The 26,446-nt window shown below is 44.9% G+C and overlaps 3 protein-coding genes and 1 long non-coding RNA gene across 5 annotated transcripts; 1 reads left to right on the plus strand and 3 right to left on the minus strand.

The window, feature by feature from the left end:
- The first annotated feature begins 6,794 nt into the window (after window positions 1-6,794).
- Window positions 6,795-8,570, plus strand: LOC100415838 (BTB/POZ and MATH domain-containing protein 1). Its single transcript, XM_044574357.1, has one exon. It carries the CDS (start codon window positions 6,862-6,864, stop codon window positions 7,948-7,950), a length of 1,089 nt encoding a protein of 362 aa, XP_044430292.1. The 5' UTR covers window positions 6,795-6,861; the 3' UTR covers window positions 7,951-8,570.
- A 523-nt stretch (window positions 8,571-9,093) lies between these two features.
- LOC123156199 (peroxiredoxin-2E-1, chloroplastic) lies at window positions 9,094-10,249 on the minus strand. Its single transcript, XM_044574358.1, has one exon. The coding sequence runs from the start codon at window positions 10,104-10,106 to the stop codon at window positions 9,417-9,419; it is 690 nt and encodes a 229-aa protein (XP_044430293.1). The 5' UTR covers window positions 10,107-10,249; the 3' UTR covers window positions 9,094-9,416.
- A 4,358-nt stretch (window positions 10,250-14,607) lies between these two features.
- On the minus strand, window positions 14,608-15,810 carry LOC123155520 (uncharacterized). Its single transcript, XR_006477478.1, has 2 exons — window positions 15,028-15,810; window positions 14,608-14,941 (listed from the first exon to the last, which is right to left on the minus strand). It is a non-coding gene; the product is annotated as an uncharacterized lncRNA (long non-coding RNA).
- A 544-nt stretch (window positions 15,811-16,354) lies between these two features.
- LOC123155519 (uncharacterized) lies at window positions 16,355-24,298 on the minus strand. Of its 2 annotated transcripts, XM_044573681.1 has the most exons (6): window positions 24,019-24,298; window positions 23,244-23,845; window positions 20,152-20,462; window positions 19,972-20,034; window positions 18,784-19,295; window positions 16,355-17,414 (listed from the first exon to the last, which is right to left on the minus strand). In XM_044573681.1, exons 2-6 carry the CDS (start codon window positions 23,786-23,788, stop codon window positions 16,602-16,604), a joined length of 2,244 nt encoding a protein of 747 aa, XP_044429616.1. In that variant the 5' UTR covers window positions 23,789-23,845; window positions 24,019-24,298; the 3' UTR covers window positions 16,355-16,601. The 2 variants fall into 2 exon arrangements, with proteins under 2 accessions (XP_044429616.1, XP_044429615.1); XM_044573680.1 differs by having other exon boundaries at window positions 19,972-20,462.
- Window positions 24,299-26,446: the final 2,148 nt, after the last annotated feature.

The raw sequence follows: 26,446 nt of genomic DNA on the forward strand, positions 1-26,446 counted from the left end.
ATAAAAAATACTCGTGAAAGAATCAAGACCAGGGGGGCCACACCATTTCCACGAGGGTGGGGGCGCGCCCACCCCCCCCCCCCCCTAGGCGCGCCCCCCCTATCTCGTGGGCCCTTGAGGCTCCGCCGACCTCAACTCCAACTCTATATCTTCCGTCTCGCAGAGAAAAAAATTATAGAGGAAGTTTCTTCGCGTTTTACGATACGGAGCCACTGCCAAGCCCTAATTTCTCTCGGGAGGGCTGATGTAGAGTCCGTTCGGGGCTCCGAAGAGAGGGATTCGTCGCCGTCGTCATCATCAACCATCCCCCATCACCAATTTCATGATGCTCACCGCCGTGCGTGAGTAATTCCATCATAGGCTTGCTGGACGGTGATGGGTTGGATGAGATTTACCATGTAATCAAGTTAGTTTTCTTAGAGTTTGATCCCTAGTATCCACTATGTTCTGAGATTGATGTTGCTATGACTTTGCTATGCTTAATGCTTGTCACTAGGGCCCGAGTGCCATGATTTCAGATCTGAACCTATTATGTTTCCATGAATATATGTGTGTTCTTGATCCTATCTTGCAAGTCTATAGTCACCTGTTATGTGTTATGATCCGACAACCACGAAGTGACAATAATCGGGATACTTCTCGGTGATGACCGTAGTTTGAGGAGTTCATGTATTCACTATGTGCTAATGCTTTGTTCCAGTTCTCTATTAAAAGGAGGCCTTAATATCCCTTAGTTTCCGTAAGGACCCCGCTGCCATGGGAGGGTAGGACAAAAGATGTCATGCAAGTTCTTTTCCATAAGCACATATGACTATATACGGAATACATGCCTACATTACATTGATGAATTGGAGCTAGTTCTGTGTCACCCTATGTTATAGCTATTACATGAGAAATCGCATCCGACATAATTATCCATCACTGATCCAATGCCTACGAGCTTTTCACATATTGTGTTTCGCTTATTTACTTTTCTGTTGCTATTGTTACAATTACTACAAAACCCGAAAATATTAGTTTTGCCACTCTTACCTTTATTATCATACTACTTTGCTAATAAATACTTTGCTGCAGATACTAAGTTATCCAGGTGTGGTTGAATTGACAACTCAACTTCTAATACTCAATAATATTCTTTGGTTCCCCTTGTGTCGAATCAATAAATTTGGGTTGAATACTCTACCCTCGAAAGCTGTTGCGATCCCCTACACTTGTGGGTTATCACATATCAAGGTGTGCTATTAGAAACATTTATTGCAACTAGTTGTTCATCAGGAAAGTTATCATTAATAGGTTGTGGGTCATCAAGAATATTTTCAAGCCCAGACAAGTTATCAGCTGCGGGATTCTCTGCTCCTTTCCTATCAGTGATATGCAAATCAAATTCTTGTAGAAGAAGAACCCACCTAATGAGTCTAGGTTTTGCATCTTTCTTTTCCATAAGATATTTCATAGCAGCATGATCGGTGTGAACAATTACTTTAGAATCAACAATGTAAAATCTGGATTTATCACAAGCAAACACCACTGCTAAGAATACTTTTTCAGTAGTAGCATAGTTTCGTTGAGCACTGTCTAGAGTTTTACTAGCATAATGAATAACATTCGGTTTCTTATCAACTCTTTGTCCTAGAACAGCACAAACAGCATAATCATCACACACAATCTCAAAAGGCAAGTACCAAACAGGTGGTTGAACAACAGGTGCAGTAATTAAGGCTTTCTTTAGTGTTTCAAAGGCTTCCATACAATCATCATCAAACACAAAGGGAATATCCTTTTGCAAAAGATTAGTAAGAGGCCTAGAAATTTTAGAAAAGTCTTTGATAAACCTCCTATAGAAACCAGCATGACCAAGGAAACTACGAATACCTTTGATATCTTTAGGACATGGCATTTTCTCAATTGCATCATCCTTGGCTTTGTCCACCTCAATACCTCTCTCAGAAATTTTATGGTCCAAGACAATACCTTCGTTAACCATAAAGTGGCACTTCTCCCAATTCAAGACGAGATTTGTTTGTTCACATCTCTACAAGACTCGATCAAGATTGCTTAAAAAATCATCAAAAGACTTCCCATAAATGGAAAAGTCATCCATGAAAACCTCAACTATCTTTTCACAAAAGTCAGAGAATATAGTAGTCATACATCTTTCAAAGGTAGCAGGTGCATTACATAAACCAAAAGATATATGTCTATAAGCAAAGGTTTTAAAAGGACAAGTAAAAGTGGTCTTTTCTTGATTAGGTTGTAAAACAGGTATTTGTGAAAAGCCAGAGTATCCATCATGGAAGCAAAAATGTGTGTGCTTAGATAATCTTTCTAACATTTGATCAATAAAAGGCAGAGGGTAATGATCTTTTCTAGTTGCTTTGTTTAATTTTCTATAATCAATTACCATCCTATAGCATGTGACAATTCTTTGTGGAATGAGCTCATTCTTATCATTAGGAACAACAGTAATACCTCCCTTCTTAGGGACACAATGAACATGACTTACCCATCTACTATCAGTTATAGGATAGATTATACCTACTTCCAGAAGTTTCAATATTTCCGTTCTTACCACTTCTTTCATCTTCGGATTTAATCGACGTTAGTGATCAACAACGGGCTTAGCATCAGGTTCCACATTAATCTTGTGCTGACTTAGAGTGGGACTAATCCCTTAAGATCATCAAGAGTATATCCAATAGCAGACCTGTGCTTCCTTAGAACTTTCAGTAATCTTTCTTCTTCATGTTCTGAAAGGTTAGCACTAATAATAATAGGATATATATTTTTATCATCAAGATAAGCATATTTCAAAATGTCTGGCAATTGTTTTAATTCAAACACACGATCATCTTTAGGTGGAGGAGGACCTCCTAGAGTTTCAATAGGCAAATTGTGTTTAAGCAGAGGTTGTTGTTCAAAAAAGATTCTATCTATTTCATTTCTTTCACGCATATGCAAATCATTTTCATGGTCTAACAAATATTGTTCCAAAGGATCAATAGGAGGTACAACAATAGAAGCAAGACCAAGAATTTCATCCTTACTAGGCAAATCTTTCTTATGAGGTTGTCTACTAAACTTGGAAAAATTAAATTCATGAGATTCATCACCAAAGCTAACACCGACAGTTTGTTTCTTACAATCTATTTTAGCATTGACGGTGTTCAAGAAAGATCTACAAAAAATAATGGGAGAAAAGTCATATTGTGGGGAGCTAATAACAAGAAAATCAGTAGGGTATTTTATTTTCCCACGCAAGACTTCAACATCTCTAAGAATCCCAATTGGTGATATAGTATCTCTATTAGCAGGTTTAATAGTGACATCTATGCCTTCTATTTCAGGAGGTGCTATTTCATCTTTAATTTCTTGATATAAGGAGAAAGGAATAGCACTCACACTAGCACCTAGGTCACATAACCCATGATAACAGTGATCTCCTATCTTAACTGAGACAACATGCATGCCAACAACTAGTCTATGTTTATCTTTTTCTTCAGGTTTGGAAATTCTAGAAGCTTCACCACAGAAGTAAATAACGTGTTCATCAATATTATCGACTAAGAGATCTTTAACCATAGAAAAACTAGGTTCAACTCTGATTTGTTCAGTTGGTTTGGGTGTTCTAACATAACTTTTGTTAACCACATTTGAAGCTTTAGCATGTTCTTTCATCCTAACAGGGAAAGGTGGTTTTTCAATATAAGTAGTGGGAACAACTGGATCAACATTGTAAATGATAGTTTCTTCTTTAGCTTTTACCGGTTCTTTAACTTCTTCTTTAATAGGTGGATGATATTTAAACCACTTCTCCTTAGGGAGATCAACATGAGTAGCAAAAGATTCACAAAACGAAGCTACTATCTCAGAGTCAAGTCCATATTTAATGCTAAACTTTTGAAAAGCATCGGTATTCATAAAAGATTTAACGCAATCAAACTTAGGTTCAATACCTGACTCTTTACCTTCGTCAAGTTCCCAATCTTCAGAGTTGCGTTTAATTCTTTTAAAAGATCCCACCGAAATTCAATAGTCTTCTTCATAAAAGAACTAGTACAAGAAGTATCAAGCATGGATTGATCATTACGAGAAAACCGAGCATAAAAATTCTGAATAATAATCTCTCTTGAGAGCTCATGATTGAGGCATGAATATAATATTGACCTAAGCCTCCCCCAAGCTAAAGCGATACTTTCTCCTTCACGAGGAAAAAGCCTATATATGTATATATATATAATTCCGATCACAATGAACTAGATGCATAGGATATTTTTTTGATGAAATTCCAATTTCAAACGGTTCCAGTTCCAAGATCCAATATCATCGCAAAGCCTACACCATGTCAACGCTTTTCCCTTCAAAGATAAAGGGAAAACCTTCTTCTTAGCTTCATCTCCGGGCAAACCTGCAAGCTTAAACAATCCACAAATTTCATCCACATATATCAAGTGTATATCAGGATGTTCGGTTCCATCTCCTACATAAGGATTAGCTAGCAGTTGTTCTAACATACCCGAAGGAATTTCATATTCAATATTTTCAGTAGGTGCAGTAGGTCAACTAATTGTGGTTCCGGTCGAGGTGAAGATACCCCGAACAAACCCCTCAAAGGATTGTTTTCCGTAGTAGAAAGTGACAATAAATTTCAGCACGTAGTAACAATGTTTCCTTACCATTTCCACTTACCAAGAGCGCTTCACTCCCCGGCAACGGCGCCAGAAATTAGCCTTGATGACCCACAAGTGTATGGGGTCAAGTGTAGCCTATTTGATAAGTAAGAGTGTCGAACCTAACAAGGAGCAAAAGGAAATGACAAGTGGTTTTCAGCAAGGTAATGTCTGCAGGTGCTAAAATTGTAAGTAGCGGAGTAGTTTGATAGCAAGATAATTTGTAACGAGCAAGTAACGATAGTAGTAAAGAAAAGTGCAGCAAGGTAGCCCAATCCTTTTGAGGCAAAGGTCAGGCCAAAACGGTTTCTTATGATAAGCAAAGTGTTCTTGAGGGTACACGGGAATTTCATCTAGTCACTTTCATCATGTTGGCTTAATTCGTGTTCGGTACTTTGATAATTTGATATGTGGGTGGATCGGTGCCTAGGTGTTGTTCTTACTTGAACAAACCTCCTACTTATGATTAACCCTCCGCAAGCATCTGCAAATACGAGAAAAGTATTAAGAATAAATTCTAACCATGGCATTAAACTTTTGGATCCGATCGGTCTCTTACGGAATAGCGCATAAACTGGGGTTTAAGCTTCTATCACTCTCGCAACCCACCATCTAATAACTACTCCACAATGCATTCCATTAGGCCCAAATGTGGTGAAGTGTCATGTAGTCAATGTTCACATGATACCACTAAGAGAATGACAACATACATATCATCAAAATATCGAACACATATCAAGTTCACATGATTACTTGCAACATGATTTCTCACGTGACCTCAAGAACGAATGTAACTACTCACAAATGATAAAATGCTCAATATCAGAGGGGTATTAAATAGCATAATGGATCTGAACATATAATCTTCCACCAAATAAAACATATAGTAATCAACGACAAGATGTAATCAACACTACTAGTCACCCACAAGCACCAATCTATAGTTTTGATACAAACATCGAACACAAGAGATGAACTAGGGTTTGAGAGGAGTTGGTGCTGTGAAGATGTTGATGAAGATAGCCATCCCCAAAATGGGAGAGTTGTTGGTGGTGATGACGACGATGATTTTCCCCTCCGGGAGGGGAATTCCCCCGGCGGAATCGCTCCGCCGGAGGGCAAAAGTGCTCCTGCCCAATTTTCGCCTCGAGGCGGCGATTCTTCGTCCCGAAAGTCCTTCTCTCGCACTTATTTGCTTTAATAATTCTTAAATATTCCATAAAAAATCCTCGGGAAGTTCAGCTCATTTGGAGTTGTGCAGAATAGGTAGCTTGACGTAGCTTTTTCAAGTCCAGATTTTCAATTGCCAGAATTCTTCCCTTGGTACATACCTTGCATATTATGAGAGAAAAGACATTAGAATTACTCAAAAAGCATTATTATACAATAAAATAACATAAATAACAGTAGAAAAACATAATGTAAAATGGACGTATCACACATACATGTCGGGATGTCACATGCACCCCCACGCCCTTCCGTCATGGGGAGGACATCGACAATGACTCCGACAATAACGATGACATGGACGGCAACGGAGGTTCCACCGGCCATCCCGACCAGGCATACAAGGTCACCATCCGCTATAAATTAGTTTAGTCTTTTTAAGTTTAGTCAAATGGACAAAATATCATCCGATTTTATAAATTACATCAAAGTTTATGTCCATTTTACATGAATTCTGCCATGTTTGTATGATATTTGTCCGTCTAGTTTAATTTTGTTTGTATTGTGCACGGAGGTGTTTGAGGCTAGTGTTGGATGTCCGACTCCATATCATTGTCCGCGCCCGCAGAAATATATTATGTCCGTTTTGGGTGCTTCACGCCTAGAAATTTCATAATGTAGACGGCCCGAGTGTGGCTTCTACATCGCTGCATATTCGTGTTCATTTTCCAGTCTCTATGGTTGTTTAATAAAGTCAATGATTAACTGATTATAAAAGAAAACGTTTGCAAAAATTATTCGTTTCTGCATTTTCTACCCTTTTTGCTACCCGGTTAGTCCAACGAACATTTTCCCTACGAGTATGAATGACGCGGTCAAGTTGTCAAGTGAACCTTAAAAGAAAGTTGACAATTGGGCCGACCGAGTAAGCACCTCATACTTCCGTTCGCACGAGCGATTTATATTTTGCTTCCCTGCCCTTAACCCTACCGCACCAGAGCGGCAGAACCCCAATCCCCCACTCGCCATGTCGTCAACCGCTGCCGGCGGCAAGCCATCGCGGTCCGCCTCCGCCCTTGCCGCCGACACGGCGACCGGATCCCACCACTTCACGATCGACCTCTACTCGCGCACCAAGGGCATCCCCACAGGCGAGTCCCTCAAGTCCTGCCCTTTCACCGTGGGAGGCCACCGCTGGCTCGTCCTCTACTACCCCAATGGCGACCAGGCGGAGAACGCCGGCTACATATCCCTCCGCCTCATCCTCGCCGAAAATACCTCCAGGACGGTGAGGGCGCAGCACCAGTTCCGCTTCGCCGGCGAGGCGGAGAATCAGGCGCTGCCGTTGGAGGCGGAGCCGCTGAACAACTTCGCCGGCCTGGCGAGCTGGGGGAACTCCAAGTTCATCCGAGGGGAGGCCCTGGAGAAATCGAAGCATCTCAGGGGGGACTCCTTCGCCGTCCGGTGCGACCTCATCGTCGTCAGCGACTTCCGCGCGGTGGAGACGCCTGAGCCTGCCGCTCCGGCATTCGTCACCGTGCCGCCGTCCGACCTGCACCTGCACCTGGGTAACCTTCTCCTCGCAGAGAAGGGCGCCGATGTGGTGTTCGAGGCCGGAGGCGAGACCTTCGCCGCGCACCGCTGCCTGATCGCGGCCCGGTCGCCGGTGTTCAGTGCGGAACTCTTTGGCGAGATGAAGGAGAGCGTCGACACATCGGCTGTCGTCAAAATAGATGACATGGACGCGCAGGTGTTCAAGGCATTGCTCTATTTTGTGTACACCGACACCTTGCCGGAGATGAAGAGGGAAGAAGCAGGGGAAGAAGCCATGTCTCAGCATCTGCTCGTCGCAGCCGACAGGTATAATCTGGACAGGCTAAAGCTGATCTGCGAAGACAAACTTTGCAGGTGCATCCAAGTGAGCACTGTGGCCACAATCTTGGTGTTGGCTGAGCAACACCACTGCAGTGGACTGAAGAAGGCATGCTTCGATTTTCTCAGCTCTCAGGCGAATCTGAAGGCGGCCATGGCCAGTGACGGCTTTGAGCATCTGAGCCAAAGCTGCCCTGCTATCATGAAGGAGTTGATCTCTATGCTCAGCGCCTTGGTTCCGTGATGCTTACCTAGTGTTCTACGAATGGTGGTTGGTGTTCCCAGGATTTCTGTCATCAAGTAGTTTTAGCAATGGCAGTTCTTGTTCTCTAGACTTAGGCTATTAGGTACTACCTCCGTTTTTATTTACTCCGCATATTAGTTTTGGTCAAAGTCAAGCTTTACAAACTTTAACAAAGTTTATAAACAAAAATATTAATATATACAATAACAAATCAATACCATTAAATCCGTTGTTGAATGTACTTCCACATCATATAGATTTGTTATGCTAATTATTTATATTCTTTTTTATAAATTTAGTCAAACATTACAAAGTTTGACTTCAGTCAACTCTAATATGCGGAGTAAATAAAAACGAAGGGAGTATACTACAGCTATTCTAGGGGTAATCTGAAGGAGACTCGTTTTATCTGTTCTGTTAGCTGATTTGCATCTCTAAAACTCCCATGATTAGTCGAGAATTACTTCACTATCAGCTACTAGTGTCAAAGCGCTCTTATATTATGGGACGGGGTACTACTTAGACACTCCCTCCGAGCCAAATTGGATGCAATAAGATGTATATTATGGGACGAGGTTGAATCTCCGGTTAGCCTGCAAATTTGCTAGGGCCATCTCTTTTACATACAAGTCATTTTTAGTACCATAATTAATGCTCACTGCTCGGTGCGTCAACAATGCTACTCTCTGTTTTCTGGCTTCGTCTATGCTAGGTTGGTGTAAAAGCATGATCAGGGCTTCTCTACAACCTCGCTGGTTAATCTGTAACGACTTCGCATTCTGATAGATGGTTTATTGCTCTTAACTTCACTGGATCTCCAAGTTATCTCTTCTTTCGCATGGTATGCTTTGGATGAGTAATGCAAGATAATTCTTGCTTTATCTGCTTTTCTCTGGTTATAAAGGAGATGAGAAAAGAAAAGTTGGTCTGTGTTTTGACGTTAGTCTTGCTGACAATTCAAGAGATACTCTATTACTTGATAGTTTGTCATTAATTAATTCACTGTGTGTCCACTGGCCGTGCAAATCAACCTGTTAGCAACGCTGGTGCGCATCACCGCCTTAATTTTCCTGCATAAATGGAGCCACTGTACTCCAGCCGTGCCATCACGACACGGATGTGTATGAACACGAATCATTATGATACGATGCAAACAGCAAGCAAAAGTTGATATTCCATGCCATGCCAGGTTGCAAACCACGACACGGCCACGACTCATAGTTCTCCAGAAACTTCACATCTCATCAAGATGACAACTCAAAGCTACGCTGCACTACTCGGCGCTCGCCACGACATCAAGGTGACAGCAGCAGCAAACACAGGCCGCCGCTGCCGCACCGATTATTATTATTCATTCAGGAAAAACGAAGCAAAAAAAAAAAAAGGCCTTCAGGAAACAGAGGACGAACCGAGCCGACGACGACTCGACGGCCATGGCGAGAGCGGAGGGGGGCGCGGTTCAGGCCTCAGAGCGCCTTGAGCATGTCCTCGGCGCTGCTGTTGGTGAAGGCGCCGCCCTCCTCGAGGTTGAGCACCTTGACCACGCCGTCGTCGGCCAGCAGCGCGTAGCGGCGCGACCGGACGCCGAGCCCCACCGGCTTGTCCGACAGGTCCAGCTCCACGCCCATGGCGCGCGTCAGCTCCCCGTTGCCGTCCGACAGCAGCAGCACCTCGTCGCCGACGCCGAGGCTCTCCTTCCACGCGCGCATCACGAACGCGTCGTTGACGGAGACACAGGCCACGGTGTCCACCCCCTTGGCGCGGAGCTCCCCGGCCCTGGCCACGAACCCCGGGAGGTGCTTCTGGGTGCAGGTGGGCGTGAACGCGCCCGGGACCGCGAACAGGACCACCTTCTTGCCCGCGGTGAGGTCGCGGACCGTCACCGTCTTCAGCTCGCCGTCGGGGGCGTCGAAGTAGGACAGCGTCGCGTCGGGGAGCCGGTCGCCGACCGCGATGGTCGTTGTGGCGGCCGGGGACGCGGTCGCGGAGAGGGCCCGCGTCGCCGCGCGGGGCAGGGGCCCGGCGCGGAGGGGGCCCGCGGACGCGAGGCGGCGGGAGGCGAAGGAGAGGGAGGAGGGGCCGCGCGAGAGGAGGACGCGCCTGGCCCCCGCGGCGGCGGCGGTGGCCGAGAGGGTGGCGAGGGCGGAGGTGGCCATGGAGGGAGGCTAGGTGTTCGAGGAAATGCGTTGTCTGTTGTTTGACTTCGGGGCGAGCGAGGCTAGGGTGGGGGATTTGGGGAGCGTGATCCCGACTCCGAGCGGCGGGAGCTGGCCCTATGTGGGGGGAATGGGGGTAGGTGGAGAAAGCACGGCGGCGGGAGGTGGCTTTTGCCTTTTGCGTTGCTTGGGCTGGGCAGGATCTATTTCTCTTTCAGGAGAACGTTCATCTGTCCTTTTCTATTTTAATAACAAAAACAATATAAATGTTTTTTTAGCATCAGTACAGACACAAGCACTCATATACACGCGCATACACTCACCCCTATAAACACACGCACGCACACCCTACCCCTATGAGCACGTTCGAGAGACTGAGCCGGCATATCATCTTAAAATTTACGAAGTCACCGTAGGCGCCTCGTCATCGACGGGAACGTTTCCTCCCACTGAAAGCGCATCGCCGGAAATCCTGAAATAAATCCAGGAATAATGCGAGCACCAGGATTTAAACCCTGGTGGGTTGGGGATACCACTGTCCACCTAACCAACTCAACCACAGGTTGATTCGCAATATAAATACTAGACAAAATCTGGAGGGTGAGGATTGTTTGTTCAAATTGTAGAGCTCATTTAGTGAATTTGTACAAAGACGAGGTGAGGGCATTTCGAACGGCAAACATCAGGCGGACGCCCCGCGGAGGGGAAGGTTGTAGGGGAACGCACCCGCTCTTGCTTGACGGAGTGTCCGATATGGATGAGGCGACGGGGACGACGCTTGCTGCGGACCTTGGACGAGCACCGAGTTCTGAAACGCTAGTCAGAGTTGTTGCTCGAACTCGGATTTCGTCATCAGGGCCCGGGGCAACGGGTCCTACTCCCCCCGACCTCCGCCCAGTTGATGTCGATGCCGTCGTCTTCCTTATTTGCGGGTTCCTTCTTGACGGATTGCACGGTGGAAGACAAGGGGCCCGACGAAGCGTAGCGTCGAGGCTCCGCAGGCGGGCGAGCAGCATGTGGCGGCGACGTGTCTCTGTGCTGGCAGCGGGCGTCGGACTCCTTGGTCGTCTTTGACTGGTCCAGCACCCATGCTACGTGAGCACTGGATCTGTGAGAACATGCAGCGGCGCCACCTGCGTCTTCGAGGGTCGTAGCGGCGGTCCCCTTCTCGTTTGAGCTCCGTCCAACCGACGTCAATGCCATCAACGAGCTCCTCCTTGAAGACGGATGGTGCAAGCGTGGTATAAGGCTCGTTAAGCAAGCACATGACGGTGATGTGTCTCCATGATGGCGTGGATTGGAGCTCGATCTTCCGTCAAATCTGCCGTCGCGGCGAGGCGATGGCACATTAGACCGGTAGCCGCTAAGATACCACATTATCTGATTGCGGGTGCTACTCCTCCGCCATCTTCTTGCCCATCGTGGCGGGGCACCGACTAGGGTTTTGGGAGTGAAGTGGACTGTATGAGAGTGAGGAAGGATGATTAGAAAGCGAGATGGGGCCAAGCTGTCGGGCCAACATGGCGGGCATCTAGACTCCCCTACTTTGTCCCTCAATTTGAGACTGCCTGATTTGCACACGTCCGGCTCACAGTGTGGTTCGCATTCGATGCCTAAAAGTGACTTTGTCCTCTCAACTTCTAGTAACACTATAAATGATGGAATATCCTTTTTTAAGAAAAGACACCCGAAGAGCATATCATATTTGACCTATCAAATAAAATAGTAGACAATACAATCAAAGGACAACATAAGACAAAAAAAACTGTCTTCTGCCTTTGTTTGTTCGTCGTCTACCGAAGCTTAAAAGTACATTCAATAGGTAGGAAGGGATATGGACATCTGCAGACCCCGTCACCATAGAAAGCCTTTGAAGACCGCGATACCATTAGCCGTCGAACAAACGTTAGTTGAGATAACGTAGTTTTGCAATCGTTCACCATCAATCCAGAAGGTTGTAGAAACCGAACTTTGTCACGGAACAAAATGAATGAAGAGGTCCAAGTCGTCACTCACATCAATAGCCAACCGGTTGCATGATCGGAAGAAAACCTATAGATCGGGCAACACGTACCCTCACAGGCTCTTTCATTGACACCGAATTGGAATGTATTTACTTTTCTAGAGCATTAGGAGGGCCCAGAAAGCCCGCCACCCCCCACCCCCACCCCCACCCCCATCCCTACCCCCGGTGCTTCCATTATCATTAATGAAATTAGATCAAGCAAGTAACAAGGTTCTGAAAGCAAAAAAAGTTGTCTAGGTTTATTGCAGACCAGGGATAAGTTTCCCGCCTTTTTAAGCTCCAATCAAGTACTGCTAAAATGAGAACGTAAGCTACATTTCCTTAGTCGGGAACCGGAATCTACCGCACACCTCATGTTTAAATGTCGCTACTCGGTCAGGATTTGGAATTTGATCCATGATCGACTAGGGATACAAGTCGCAGACGATGGCTAGGGCCGATCTTCCATCCGTTGAACGGTGGTGGGACGCTAACGGACTTCTCAACGGCGCAAGCAGGAAGGCTCTCAACTCTCTGAAGATGCTAATTTATTGGGCAATTTGGAACGAGAGGAATGCAAGTATCTTTCAAAACAAGGCCTCCTTACCCACTCACATATTTTCATCCATCAAGGCAGAGACACAACTATGGGTGAGAGCAGGGGCTAAGTACCTAGGGAACCTTATTCCGGGAGAGTAATCGTGTATGTTACAGCTGGCCTTTGTGGCCATGTCACCGACTATCCATACTCTTCTCTGCTTAATTAATGAGGCGAGGCAAATCTTTTGCCTCCGTTTAAAAAATAGGTGGGCCCCTCAATGCCACGTCTTGCTTCGGTGCAGCTTCAACACATGTCACGACCTTGATTTTGAGCTTCTTCATCATCGGGGGGGGGGGGGGGGGGCTTTTGATTGCCGATGATCTCACCACCCAAGCCAATGCAAACAAGAAGCGCCAAAGCATTCGAACAAAGGCATACACAAAGGATGAGGACAATCTCCTTTGTGAATGTTGGAGAGATATTGGACAAGATCCCAAGATCGGTGCCGAGCAAAAGGGATCAACCTTTTTGTTGAGAGTTCATCGTTTATTCCATGAACGCAAGAAGTCCACGCCGTACAAGACGCAAAGCAAGCGTGGTTGGGTGTCCCTCTCAAAGCATTGGAGGGTCATACAATAAGAGTGCAACAAGTTTTGTGCCAACCTTGAGAGCACCGAGGGCCGCCTGAGTGGCCTCGGCATCAAAGACATGGTATACATTCCACCATCTTCATTCTCGTTTCCCGTGCTTGCATGTCCATTGCACATAGGAATATGCACTCGTGTCTTCATTCGTAGGCATTCCATGCTTTGAAAGCATTCGGGCCCAACATGGGAACAAGTCGTTCACCGTCACACATTGTTGGATGATCATAAGAGCACAAGAAATTCAAGGAGCAATATGCCACCCTCAAGAAGAATGGGGGGCTGCAAGCCATCGAGGACCATGATGAGGGAGAGAAGCCACGAGCGCGGGGAAAGACCAACTCCAAGAAAGAGGAGAAGCGTGATGCGGCGTCAATTGCCTTGCAAGAAACTTTGCAATCATGATGACCCAAAAGGAAACAGAAAAGCGGAGGCAAGATTAAAAAAAGAGCAAATGGAGGCCTATATGGAGATACAGAGAAGGAAGCTCAAGATGAAGGCGAAGATGCAAGCGAAGAAGTTCAAGATGGAGGCGGAAATGCATGCGAAGAAGCTAGAGATAAAGGCGGGCATGCAAGCGAAGAAGCTCGAGATCGAGGCTACCAAAGCCAATAAATGGCATGGTTTTTTATATGCTTGCCGCTGGACAAGTGCACCAGCATGAACTGCGTGTGTTTTTTTGGAGGCTGGCATGGCCGCCCGCATGAACTGTGGGCGTGGCATGGCCGTCAGTCGTTTGTTTATTAAATATGCTATATGTAGCAAACGGAATTTGCGTCGGCTGGCTGGGTGCACTGGTTGGACAAAAGCGGATAGTGATCATCCAGCCGACCCAAACAGACAGACAAAAAACGGACAAACACGCTTCACATCCGTTTGGATGGCAAGTTAGAGTTGCTCTTAGAGAATAATGAAAAAGATGTACTTTAGCATATTTTTAGTACAACCACTAGAAGATATAATACTTGCTAAAGAGTGCCAGCGAGTTGATATCAAAGGAATGTGGATGATGGCACTGCTGATTATAAGATTCTAATCCCACGATGATGGCACAAGTCCGATTTGACACGCTTCTATAGGATGAATCTGCAGAGTTCAGACTCTGTATTTTCAGGAGTCTGTTCTTTTACCACAAGGATCGATCATCATTGGCCAAATCTGCAGTTTGGTACTCCCCCAAATCTGCAGTTTGGTACTCCCTCCGTCCTGTATCTTATAATTGACGCTCAAATGGATGTATCTAAACGTATTTTAGTCTTATAATTCACACGTATCTTATAATTGCCGCTCAAATGAATGTATCTAGACGTATTTTAGTCTTATAATTGACGCTCAAATGGATGTATCTTGACATATTTTAGTGCTAGATACATCTGCTTGAGAGTCAATTAATATGGGTTTGCTCAGGTGATCTGACTAACATGAACAAATGGTCGGGGGAAACGTCTCTTAAGATACTTTCAATCTTCCCCGCAAAAAAAAAGAAGATACTTTCAATCTCATCAGGACGGGTCTACTCTGCCGGTAATTTTCCACTTGGACACTTGTCGACACATAGCTGCGTTTTGTTCAACTTTGTTAAGGGACTTGATCAGCAGTTTTGATGTTCCGTGAAACCAGAGATGTCCGAGCTGATACTCTGAAACTGAAAGTAAGGAAGGAGACATGTCAAAACCTTGCCAGCCTTCTCTTCAGTTTCAGAAATAACTGAAAAATATATACAGTACAAACCTCAATGTTCTTCTGAGTAAATGTAAGGGTGAGAATGGACTGCTTGACAAGATGACTAATCTCAGGGGTAAGCATTGAAGACTTCAACCATCTGCAGGGCAGCGTATGTGTAAGCAAAACAAAGAGTGAAGCTTCTACCATAACATTTGCAATTCATGCACACACTCCAAGGTGCAGAGAAAAGCAGAAACAGCAGGTGCTAGGATTTTCAAAAACTTCTTCCCACAAAGTTTTAGCTCTTCAGAATCTGAGGAAAGTTTAGCCAGGATTACTTAATTTCAAATTTATGAGGATATTTATTACAAGTAATGCTCTTCAACAGAAAATCACCGGATGCACCAGCCAGGCCGTTAGCTATAGCCTCCGCATCCTTCACCAGATCACTATCACGCACCTCCGACAGCAAAAAGGCTGAACTTCTTCAGCTGTATGCGATAAGAGAGATGACCTTCCACGGAAGTATGGACAAGTTGGATCTGTTTTGCCTGAGCATTTTCAATATGCCACAAACAGAACATATATATAGTATGCTCCCATCAAATGTACACAGAAAAGCATGATGACGCTTACGAACGAGTTTGAACGGTCATAAAGCTAGGACACATCTATTCCATGACATAAGCTATATCACAGGTTGCAAACTGTTACAAAGTACTCCCTCCGTCCGGAAATACTTGTCATCAAAATGGACAAAAAGGAATGTATCTAGAACTAAAATACATCTACATACATCCCCTTTTGTTCATTTTGATGACAAGTATTTTCGGACGGAGGGAGTATTGGTTAGAAGGATGTACCTGTGAAAGGAGAGGCTGCGCTTCTTCCAATATCAATGCAACTTTTTCTGCCAGCTTGAAGCTTTTCTGAACACCAATTTCTCCTGTTCCTAGAAGGGTAAATATTCCGACCAGCATCCAAGCTTACTCCTCGCTGTCCTCTGATTCTCTGTCACAGAGAATTAAGCCTTCTCTTTTCGAATGGGAATTAAGCCTTCTTTGGCAGTCTGTGTCAAGTGACCAACTGAAGGTGCAAGGGGTGGATCTTTTGGTGTTATCAATCATCATTGTCTCCGTCAGGAGAACAGACTGATTCACCTCAACTAATGAATTATGGGGCACATAATTTTATCGTCTTCAACCTGCAATATACTCCGTCCCGTAATATAAGATCGTTTTGCAAGCTAAAACAGCTCGCAAAACGATCTTATATTGTGGGACGGAGTAGTAGAAGGGTGGAGGTCTGGCCTGACTCAAACATCACCAACCAAGGGGGAAACAAATGCTAGGTGAATACAACTGGAAGTGTCAAAACTGAACAAACAATGCAGTAGAGAGACACCAAGTGCAAGCATATTTGCATCACAAGCTCAGCAAAGAACAACTATACATAATAAGAAGCATATTTTTAGTTTGGTGACCCAAACGAAAAGGTTAGGAATATCTACACTAAATTACTTTGCGAGAAGCCGCTGTCAATATAGCTACGAACTTCAGCAAGACGAAAGGGATAGATTGATAAACAAGGCCTGTTTCTCATAATTACACTACCCTGAATTTGAGCAGTCCGGTTTTGCTTCAGTAAACCTTAGGCTTCCGTACCCTTTGACTCCTCCTGCTGTTCACCTCCACCAAGATAGCCTTCTCAATCCTAAGATTGGTGTGGGTGTTTTCACTCATCTCCGTCCTTGCAGGTGCGGACGAGTTTCCAGCTGCCTGCTTCTTTCCATCTGGGGATGGCTTTCCTGTTTTCGGCTTCGCAGCTGTGAATGAGTTTCCAGCTGCCTGCTTCTTTCCATCCGAGAATGAGTTCCCCATTTTTGGCTTCTTTGCAGCTGATGATGAGTTTCCAGCTGCCTGCTTATTTCCATCTGAGGATGAGTTTCCTGCTTTTGGAGTCTTTGCAGCTGAGGATGAGTTTCCAGATTTCTGCGCCTTTGCAGCTGAGGATGAGTTTCCAATTTTCAGCTTCTCTGCAGCTGAACAAGAATTCCCAGAGTTCGACTTCTTTGAGCCAGCATTCTCGTTTTCAGCGCAGGGTGTTGTCTCAGCTTTCTGCTTTGCAGAAGGTGTTTCGGAGGCCTCTCTATTGTGGTTCTTGGATGCAGCTTCAGAGCCCATATCTTCTGTCTTGGGTGCCCTTCCACGTTTCTTTCCAGAGTAGACATGCTTCAAAACTGGCAGTTTTCCAATAGTTACTTCTTGCTTAATCAGTGGGACCGAACTTTTCTCGGCTTCCACTGGTTCAGAGGTATTCCCAACTTTCGATGGAGCAGTTTTAGCAACATTTTCAATAAGCACAGGTGGTTCCTCAGGTGGATGCTTGGCATTCTCAAACGGCTGATACCCATCTTTGGCCCCTTGGTTGTCTATGAGGATATCATCAGTGTTCTGTGAAAAGAAACATCAACAAGTATCAACTAAATGCCCATGCAGAAGTATTACCCAAGGAGCTACTTATTTAAAAAGGGATTAGCCAATAAAAGGTTCTTAGCAACTGAAATGAATCAGATGATTATTGGATAGTGGATGTATATGGCATAACCTAAATTATCTGGCCACTGAAAGATTTGGCAGCTGCCAAAGAAATATAACATAGTTGTATTGTGTGCTGTCGAAAAATTGCAAGTGAAGTGCTTCTGTACATTGCACTGTGATTTCTCAGTTTTAGAACCTGCAATTTCTACTTGTCATGGCACAGTAAATATGAAATTCTGGATGGATCTGGCATACAAGCATCCTCCTATGAAATGTACTCCTAAGAACTCATGTATAACATGCTACACATCTGTCACAGGTCCCAAATCCCGTATCCAAGACTTAATTACAGTTCTTGTGTCACAGGGAAGACAGTGTTTCGGGGTTCGGGTCTGGGGGTGGGGGATCAGAGTGAGTGAAATGCGCCATTAACCCATTAACTCAAACTCATTGCACACTTTAGGCAAAGAACTCGGAAAATGATCGATTTAGGCCATAAACTCGTTTATTTGATCAGATAAGACCAAAACCGATCTGGGAGATAAAAAACCATCCATGTGGCTACCACGTCGGCATATCTTGGACCACTCGCGCTTGGGTAAATTTTATAGGGTGCTTTTTTGCAAATATGCCATCACAATTTAAAAAAAACTGAGTGGGAGTCGAACCTAGGCCTTAGGGAAAATAAGTGACACCTCCAACCACTAGAATTGACACTTCTTATTGATAAAGAAAGTTATTTCTTTCCTGTTTAATGACTCTAATAGGATGGAAGCTTAGTACTCCCTCCGTCTCAGTTTACAAGTCCTACGCGTATACCTAGGTTGCCAATTTTATCACCCTAATATAAACTATATAACATAAAAATTATATGACTTGTATATTGGTATATTCTTTGTAATATTGGTATATTTTTCTGAGTTCTTGGTCTAAATTGTGCAAAGAGTTTGAGTTAATGGACTAATGGCACATTTAACTCAATCAGAGTTCACAAGTAGACAAGTCATCTGTACAATATTTTCACAGCAGTGTAGCATTTGTTTTATATTCTATATACTTCATAATTAGGGTTTTCTAAATCGAAGTCCTACTATGTACATACAAGCCATAGGTAGGTATGTATTCCATTTCACAATGAATCTCTTTAAATACAACTGAGCTGAACCAAATTCACCACAACTGAACAAGATCAAAGCAATGGACTAAAGAAGCATAAGCTAAGGGACCATGCAACGAAACAAAGAAGAAACATCTGTTAACGGACCAAGGAGCAAGAACTTACTTCTTTGCACAAATCTCCCAAATGACCATTTGGTAAGGAACTTTCAACAGCTAGAAGTAGGTCCGCTGTGATGTCTTTCTTATGTGCCTGGCTCCTCTCTAGAGCTTTTTCTTCACCATTGCCCTGTGGATCTTCTATTAGACAATCAGTTGCCCTCTCAGACAATGTGGGTTTTACTGACAGAGTTGGTCTATCCTCCTGCTCCAGCAAAATGTTTAGCTTCTTCTTTTTCTGTGGCTTAGCATATCGATCATTCTCAGGAGAGAATGCACGTTTTTGTATCCTTTGCCTCTTCTCAGCCACCTTGACCTGGTCATGATCCATGAAAGATGCCAACCTTGCTTGTTTAGAGCGAGCCTTGCTGAGACGCTCTTGTAGACGATGAACTCGAGACTGGATACCACCAATTTTCATGAGAACTTTTTGTAACACAAATTGGTTGGAAGCCATATCATATTCCTTGGACGCAGGCAAACCAACAATTTCGAGGCGGCGTCTAGTATCATCCCCAACTGCATTAGGACTAAATCAAATAAACAGATAGCACTTGCAACAACGGGATTACTTAAAACCCAGAGAGTAGGCAGTAAAGATGGATTTTGCATTTTCTACACTGACAACCTAATAAATCCCTAAACGGCTGCAACGTACTACGCTTAACTGATTCATCATACAATAGGATGTTAACAGTTATAACACTAACTCTAAGATTTATGAATCAGTTAGATGCAGGGAACAGACACCAAGATATGGCTGTATACTTATTTACTTGGTTATTTAACAAACAATCAGATCAGCTATCTTGATAAAATAAAAGCACTCACTAACATGACGCCCTGAACATTTTTACCTAGTGTATGAACAAGGCGCCAGTAGGTCTGTCAGCTTTCTTACAGTAAGCATGCACCTAGCAAAATGAGTTCCACAGATGTCTGCTGGTTGCAGAGCACTGAAATCTGTCGTACAGTCATAACTAATGAAAGACTGCAGTTTTTAGCTTCCTAATGGTCAGCTAATTAACTGCTTGCATGTGACTACAACACAAATGAAGGTGCCCTAATATAAGCAAGCATTTTCTATCTGTTAAGTAACATGGCAGCTCAACTTAATGTAAAATTTTGATAGGTACAGTAGTAAATAACTTTCTTTGTTAACCAAAGAGTTTGAAAATGATCACCATAACCATACCTTGACCATGACTATCATCATCAATTAAGAGGCCATCTGCATCAGCTCCCTTGTTTTGTTTATCTGTAGAAGACAAGAATAACCTTATTATTACCAGTAGTATCCTGGTGCAAAACATAGACAAACATGGGATAAAGTGATGCACTATCCCTACAAACAGAAAATAAATAGATAGCGGACCAAAGAAGTATGATAATATCTTGTGCTTCTTGAGGTACAATGATGTATCCACAGTGTCTTCATGTCTTTTGCGCTTTCTCCTCTCCATGCTAATATTTTCATGGTCTCTGCAGTTCTTCCCAGATTCTTGCCTACAACCATTTGTCTTGCTTGTTGCTCTCTGCGATTCTTTTTCCTGCTCGATGAGAGCAAGCTGGCTGTCATACTTTGATACTTGCGATAAAAGATCCTTCATGCGCAGCTCTAACCACTCACATCTCCACAGCATTGGGCGGACGGCATTCCTCCACTCGGCAGTTACCTTTTTCTTTCTGAAAGATAATTTACATGTGAAAAAATTGCACAAAACGGAAGCATATCAGAGTAGATATAATTTCTTCTATATGGAAATATTGCACTGAGGATGCAATACCCATAGAATATGACAGGTCAGCTAGAAATTTGAAGCACACACAAGAGTAACTCAAATTTGGCTTCATTAGACTTATGAAGAAACAAGTGCACAACACAACATGCATTGCCGTCAGAATAACAGATGATAATTCATGTCGGCAAATATATCTCTGAATGAATGTTTATCTCAACCAGGAAGTAGCTACACAGGGCTACTCTGGTCCCTAATGCTGCAGGCTGAAGATGTCGGACACAACGTTGGCTGATGTTTCAAATAAGGAAATGTGGCACCAGTTTTCTTTTGAGACAGCCTTCATTTAATACCGAGTTTCACATAAATTTGGTGTCTACATCCAAGAAGGGAGAGAAAGAGTGCTTCGAATTATTGAAGAGAAATATATGAATGTATAGCTGATGTGCCAAATATATCTGTGAATCAATGTTTACTCAAAGGAACTGCCTCTTGACTAGACCCTGGGATGCTCCAGTCAATAACGTAGCTGAAAGGTGAACATGTTTTTCTGTCAGTAGCTAGATTTTGACCAGCAAACAAAAATTATGCTGCCCCTAATTATATCTGTGCTTATACTCTTTGGTGCATATGGAAAACTAGGATTTCCCATGTTTATAATAATATGATGTGGTCTGACATCAAACAGGTGTGGTGGCTAATCCGGATTACTCTGAAAAAATTGCAAATCCTGTTCAAGGATGGTGCTTTGGAGAGAATGGAGTCTTTCTCCGGATGCTTTCCACGGTGATCAAAATACCATACTGCCTGCTGGGGTGACTGCACATGAGTCTGGCACTGAAGATGCCAACCTGAATCCAGCGCTCCTTAGCAAGATTTCTCTGTCAGATGCAATTGATCGCAGCCTTGACCTGCCACTTGGTGAGCTACTGTCTTCCCCTCCCAGGCAGGATCCACAGTGTGCTCTGAAGATGGCCATGCTTAGCCCTTGCAGTCCTCTGGAACCTGCGCCATCCCCAACCCAGTCTCCGTTGAAGAAGACCAAGTTCTGAGATGAGGCTGTTGCAGAAGTTTCTCTGGTCGTGCTGTATAGTTTGGGCTTTTGCGGGCTGATGATCCTGCTGTAATTTTCCTTTTAAGTAGCCTTTTGTCTTCCTCCCCTGTTTTTGGAGGTGACTTATGTCTTTACCAACTTTCTTTTAGCTGCTGGATCTTTTTACCTGATTTTTAGACCTGTATGGATTTGGTGGTTTCATGATTAATGGAACTGGGGTGGCCACCAGCCTCCCTGATCTAAAAAAAGGTGAACATGTTGTGCAGGTCTTGGAAACTAGAAAGGGGCAATTAAAAGGAAAACTGAGGACACAACTGGATGTCATAAACTCTGAGTCACTTATACAAATTTTGTGTGTTGTCAAACAAGAGAAGTCTTTAAATTATAAACATTTATCTAAAGGAATTTATTCTCGACTGTTTAAATTAGGGAATAGCTACCTGGGTGTATTGCTGGTGCATAGATGTTGGGACAGCAATTCAGTGAGTATCAGACAAAGAGGGGCAAGAAAGAAGAAAGTCTGCATTCTATAACTAGAGGTCATGAACTACGAGCTTCACAGAAAACTGTTGTGTGGCTGACATGCCTTTGAATTACTCAAGACGGGGTTAGCTGGATGGTTGATGTTAGCAAATGTATACGTGAATTAACTTTTATGTCAAATGAATTGCTTCTTGAGTGTTCAAACTAGGATGTACCCTACCCAGGGGTACTCTAGTCACTAATTTTGGTGCAGAGCTAGAGGCTGAAGACATTGGGCATTCAATTCAGTTCATGTGTTCTGTTGCTCATTTGCCAAGATTTTTCAAATAGCGACTAGAGCAGCATCAAGACATAACTACAGATCATGCACTTGCCTTCACAATTCACATGAAGGTTTCTAGTTGTCTCTTGAATATCTTTTTCTGGTTATCCTTACTTCCTTGAAAAATCTCAATACATACTCAACAAATCACATGAAGGTTGAATTGTAGGCCCAACATTTTCAGCGAAAACCACGACGAGATCACAAGAAAACGGCGCGGATCACTTACTGCTAATTTTGGCAGATAAACTACATACAGTCGCCGGCGTGATGGATGAGTTAATTGTAACCAGCTCTGTATAAGCTATGCACTAGTATTTATTAGGGAAAGCAATAATAGGTAAGCCGGATTGCTTATCTCCTTCTCTCTATTCTCTGACACCATCTGCCTCTTGGGTGCGCAGACCAGGTTGCCATCACAGTACCTAGGAGCTGATACCAAAGTGTATAGCCTCCTATGGATAGCTACAGCCTCTAAAGTTTGGTAGGCTCTACGAGTAAACAAAACTCTACCACAACCTACCTTTTACCCTGCGAAATTGTTCTGCATACGACTTGATATTTACGATTCACGTCCAACATTGTGATCCCACGACTCCTATTGATGCATAGATCTGATCCAAGGGTAACTGAGCAGTGTCGTACAAAAGTCGTAAAAAAAATATCGTACACATAGCACTGCTCTTTACCCTGCCAGCGCGGGAAACCCAAGGCCAAGAGTGTATAATATCAGTTACTAACTGCCTAACAGGGTATTCTGCTTGTTCATTTCTTTCTCAAACAATACAATCAGACAATCTGGAAACAGGATTGCATAATCATCCAACCAGTACCATTGAATGCATACAAGGAACTGCCAACAGACTCACCTGGGCATCGCGGAAGCTTGACCGCCATTAGCATGAGCTGAAAAGGGAGAATTCACTTCCAGGTCACCATTGCCTGCCTCATCACCAGTCTCACAAAGGGAGTCTGCGAACGAGCTCGAGCACTCCGTGCTATCCCCTCCTCGCTGGTCAGTCGAGTCCTCCGGACTCGCCATGGGCAGTTTATAGGAGGAGGAGGAAGCTATCCCCACAAAATCGGCACCCAAAGGCCGGGTGCAAGGGGCGAGAACGGCGCCTTCGCCCTCGCAGTGCTCGGGCTCGGATTTCACCCGCACCTTGCCCAGATTCTCCTTGCCCCCGTCGCCCTTGCCGTTGACATCCATGGCCAGGGCAGGGTCATCTGAGGAGTCGATACCGTCCTCACAAACCGCTGTGGCCGCGTCATCGGAGCGGAATTCACCGGGCACAGAACCGCCTCCCGGAGCGACGGATCGCTCCCCGTCGGCTTCGGACTTCAGCGCGTTCTGGCTGTTGCCGCCGCCGACCTCGCCCTCGACGTCCAAAGCCGGAGCCGAAGCCGGCGCCATGGGTGCCGGCGAGCAACGGAGAGATCCCCGAGGCGCCCGAGGCGGAATCACAGAACCCTGCAGCAGATTACAGCAGCAACCGCTGAGAAATTCGCACAGAAAGTAACCTAGCGGACACGAAAACAGATAACATCGCCGCGTCGCGGGAAAAAGGAAGATCCAATTGCCCATGGAACGGGCGAGAGAAACGCGAGACCGAGCAGGGCCATAGGCGTAGGGATTGGGCTTACCGGCAGGGCCGCGAGGGGCGGCGAACTCCGACAAATCGCCTGCGGGGGAGGATCAGGGCGACCGGAATGGGGGCTGAGGACTGGGAATTGGGGGTTCTCGGCCCGGAGTCGAGAGATCGATTTGGGGATTCCGTTGGCTCCACTGTGTTGTTGTGTTTGCGCCTATTTCTTGCGGAGGAAGAGGAACGGGCATCCTCGAGCGGGCGAGCCCTCTCTCTCTCTCTCTCTTCTTTTTCCCCCCTCTCCTCAACGTTTGATGGGGTCGGGCGAGCGAGCCGTGGAAAAGCGGCTCTCCTCTGCCTGCCGTGGCGAATTATAACGGCGCAACGCCAGCGTGCCGTCACTACTCCTGCATTACGATCTCGACTACTTGCCCCTTCCAGTCAGGCAAGCAAGATCAAGGATACGGTAGCTCGTTAACATATTCCATAACTTTTTGGGGGGAATTGCTCTCGGCCGTGCGAGGGCGATGTACTGCGGTGGTCTTGACACGGTGGCGAGGTGTTGCGACAGCGGCGGTGTGACTCCGACAGTTTGGCCAATCTGTTGATGGGGGTGGGAGAGGTGCGACGGTTCGGATGAAAATCCTGCTCATCCTTCGGAGCTAGCGGTGACGACGCCCGTGGGTGTCGTTTTCCTTGTTGGAGGCGTCGCCAAGGTGTGTCGGCATCTTCCCTCCTTGATCAGATTGTGGTCCTCGGGCGAAAGCCTTGTCCGTTGCAGGACCGACTATGGCGGCGGTGTGGCGTCATCACTCTATTGAGAGCATCGCATGTGGAGACCTGGCCTGGACCTGGCCTGGTGGTTCTGTCTGTGGTGCTTGCCGCTGCCCGAGTTAATCTTCGTGGGCGCTATGTATGCAGCTGCCGGTGATTCCAATACGATGGCTTTCTCATGGCTGACCGAGTCCCGCTATTCACTCGTCGTCTCCTCTTAGGCATTCAAGGGTGGGTAGTGCGTTGGCAAGGGAAATCCAGTTGGAGTTATTACTCTTCAAGGCGACTGACTTTTGTTGTGACGCGGCTAGATGATTGACTTAGGGCAAGCCCTTTTCCGTTGTGTTTGTACTTGTCATAGTGGAGTGTGGAGTTCCAACTACACTTGTTGTTCGCAGCAAGTTGTAGTCTTTTGTAATTGACTTCCGCCTTCTATAAAAATATGGTACGCCTAGGTGTGTCATCGGAAAAAATTGGGGGGAAAGCTTTATCTTTGCAAACATGAAGCTCCCATCGAGTTCGTTTTCCACATTGCCGCTTGGGCCTCCTCCTATCTCTGGTCGGGCTATCTCGTCGGCGGCCAGGAGCAGGTACCGTTCCTTTTGTTGTTCTTAATTAGTTATAGCATGTTCTTGTTTTCTGAATTTTTGTTTCCATGGCGGCATCGATGAGGTTGAAATAGTGATGAAGCATTGGAGTAACGTCTCTTCTAGCTGTCTCGTCGGCGGCCAGGAGTAGGGACCGTTCCTTTTGTTGTTCTTAGTTAGTTCTAGCGGGTTCTTGTTTTCTGTATTTTCTCCATGGCGGCATCGGTGAGGTTGAAACAATGATGAAGCTTTAGAGTAATGTCTCTTCCTGATTCAACGACATTCAACCCAACACCAATGAAGGGCCCGTGAGAATAGGTCTTGTCATATTTATTGCTTCTCTTCAGATCTTGTTAGTTGATGTGTCAATCAAGAATCAGTTAGCTCGCTCTTCGGGCGACAACTTTGACCTCTTCTTTCAATATGTTTGCAGTATGCCTCAGTTTCTTCAATAGCCTGAATTGATGGTGAAGGGTTGGAAGTATTGATGTTGGTTTTTCTCCAAAGGTATCGCGTGAATCCTTAAGGTGGCGTTAGTCACAAGTGGCAAGTGTAAAACATGTTTGGTTACCTCCTCCTTCAGATGACGTCGACGGAGATTCACACCTCTCATCTAAAACCATAGACATGACAATTTGCAGACTAGTTCTAGTGTGTCTTTTGTTGAGGAAGCTGATGTGCGCAAGGGCTTCATGACTGTTGGTCATTTACATGTCAACTGTGCTTGATGAGACAATCGTTTGTATGTTCTTTCGTACCCTCATTGAAAGGGCATTTCCCACCTTAAGTATTCTGGTGTTGATGACAACGCAATTTTGCAAACTAACCGTGTGCTTGAGCTACACAGGCATATTTACATGGCACAAGACGGCTAGGCACCCCTTTGGAAGGAAAAGAATGAAGGCGACATTTTCGACATGTTTATTTGTTTAGTCATAGAAATTCGTACTATTAACAATAACAGGAGGTCTGCATCGAAAGGTACGAGTGGAATCAAATCACGTACACAAATACATATCGCACCCGCATATCTACCTTCCCGTTTTGAGGAGAAAATTTCAAGTCTAACCAGTGTATTTTCCTCCCAAGCAGTTGTACCGCTCCTTCATGGAGTGCACAAGGCTT

Source organism: Triticum aestivum, chromosome 7B (genome assembly GCF_018294505.1).
Source record: "Triticum aestivum cultivar Chinese Spring chromosome 7B, IWGSC CS RefSeq v2.1, whole genome shotgun sequence".
Lineage (NCBI taxonomy): Eukaryota > Viridiplantae > Streptophyta > Magnoliopsida > Poales > Poaceae > Triticum > Triticum aestivum.

Excerpts from the sequence above, each read along its gene's own strand:
- LOC123155519 (XM_044573680.1), bottom strand. The coding sequence starts at position 23,788 with ATGGCGCCGGCTTCGGCTCCGGCTTTGGACGTCGAGGGCGAGGTCGGC. Across the intron at positions 19,296-19,971 it reads TGATGATAGTCATGGTCAAG|TTGGGGATGATACTAGACGC; the intron begins GTATGGTTATGG and ends GTCCTAATGCAG. Across the intron at positions 17,415-18,783 it reads TGGGAGATTTGTGCAAAGAA|AACACTGATGATATCCTCAT; the intron begins GTAAGTTCTTGC and ends TTCTTTTCACAG.
- LOC100415838 (XM_044574357.1), top strand. The coding sequence starts at position 6,862 with ATGTCGTCAACCGCTGCCGGCGGCAAGCCATCGCGGTCCGCCTCCGCC.
- LOC123156199 (XM_044574358.1), bottom strand. The coding sequence starts at position 10,106 with ATGGCCACCTCCGCCCTCGCCACCCTCTCGGCCACCGCCGCCGCCGCG.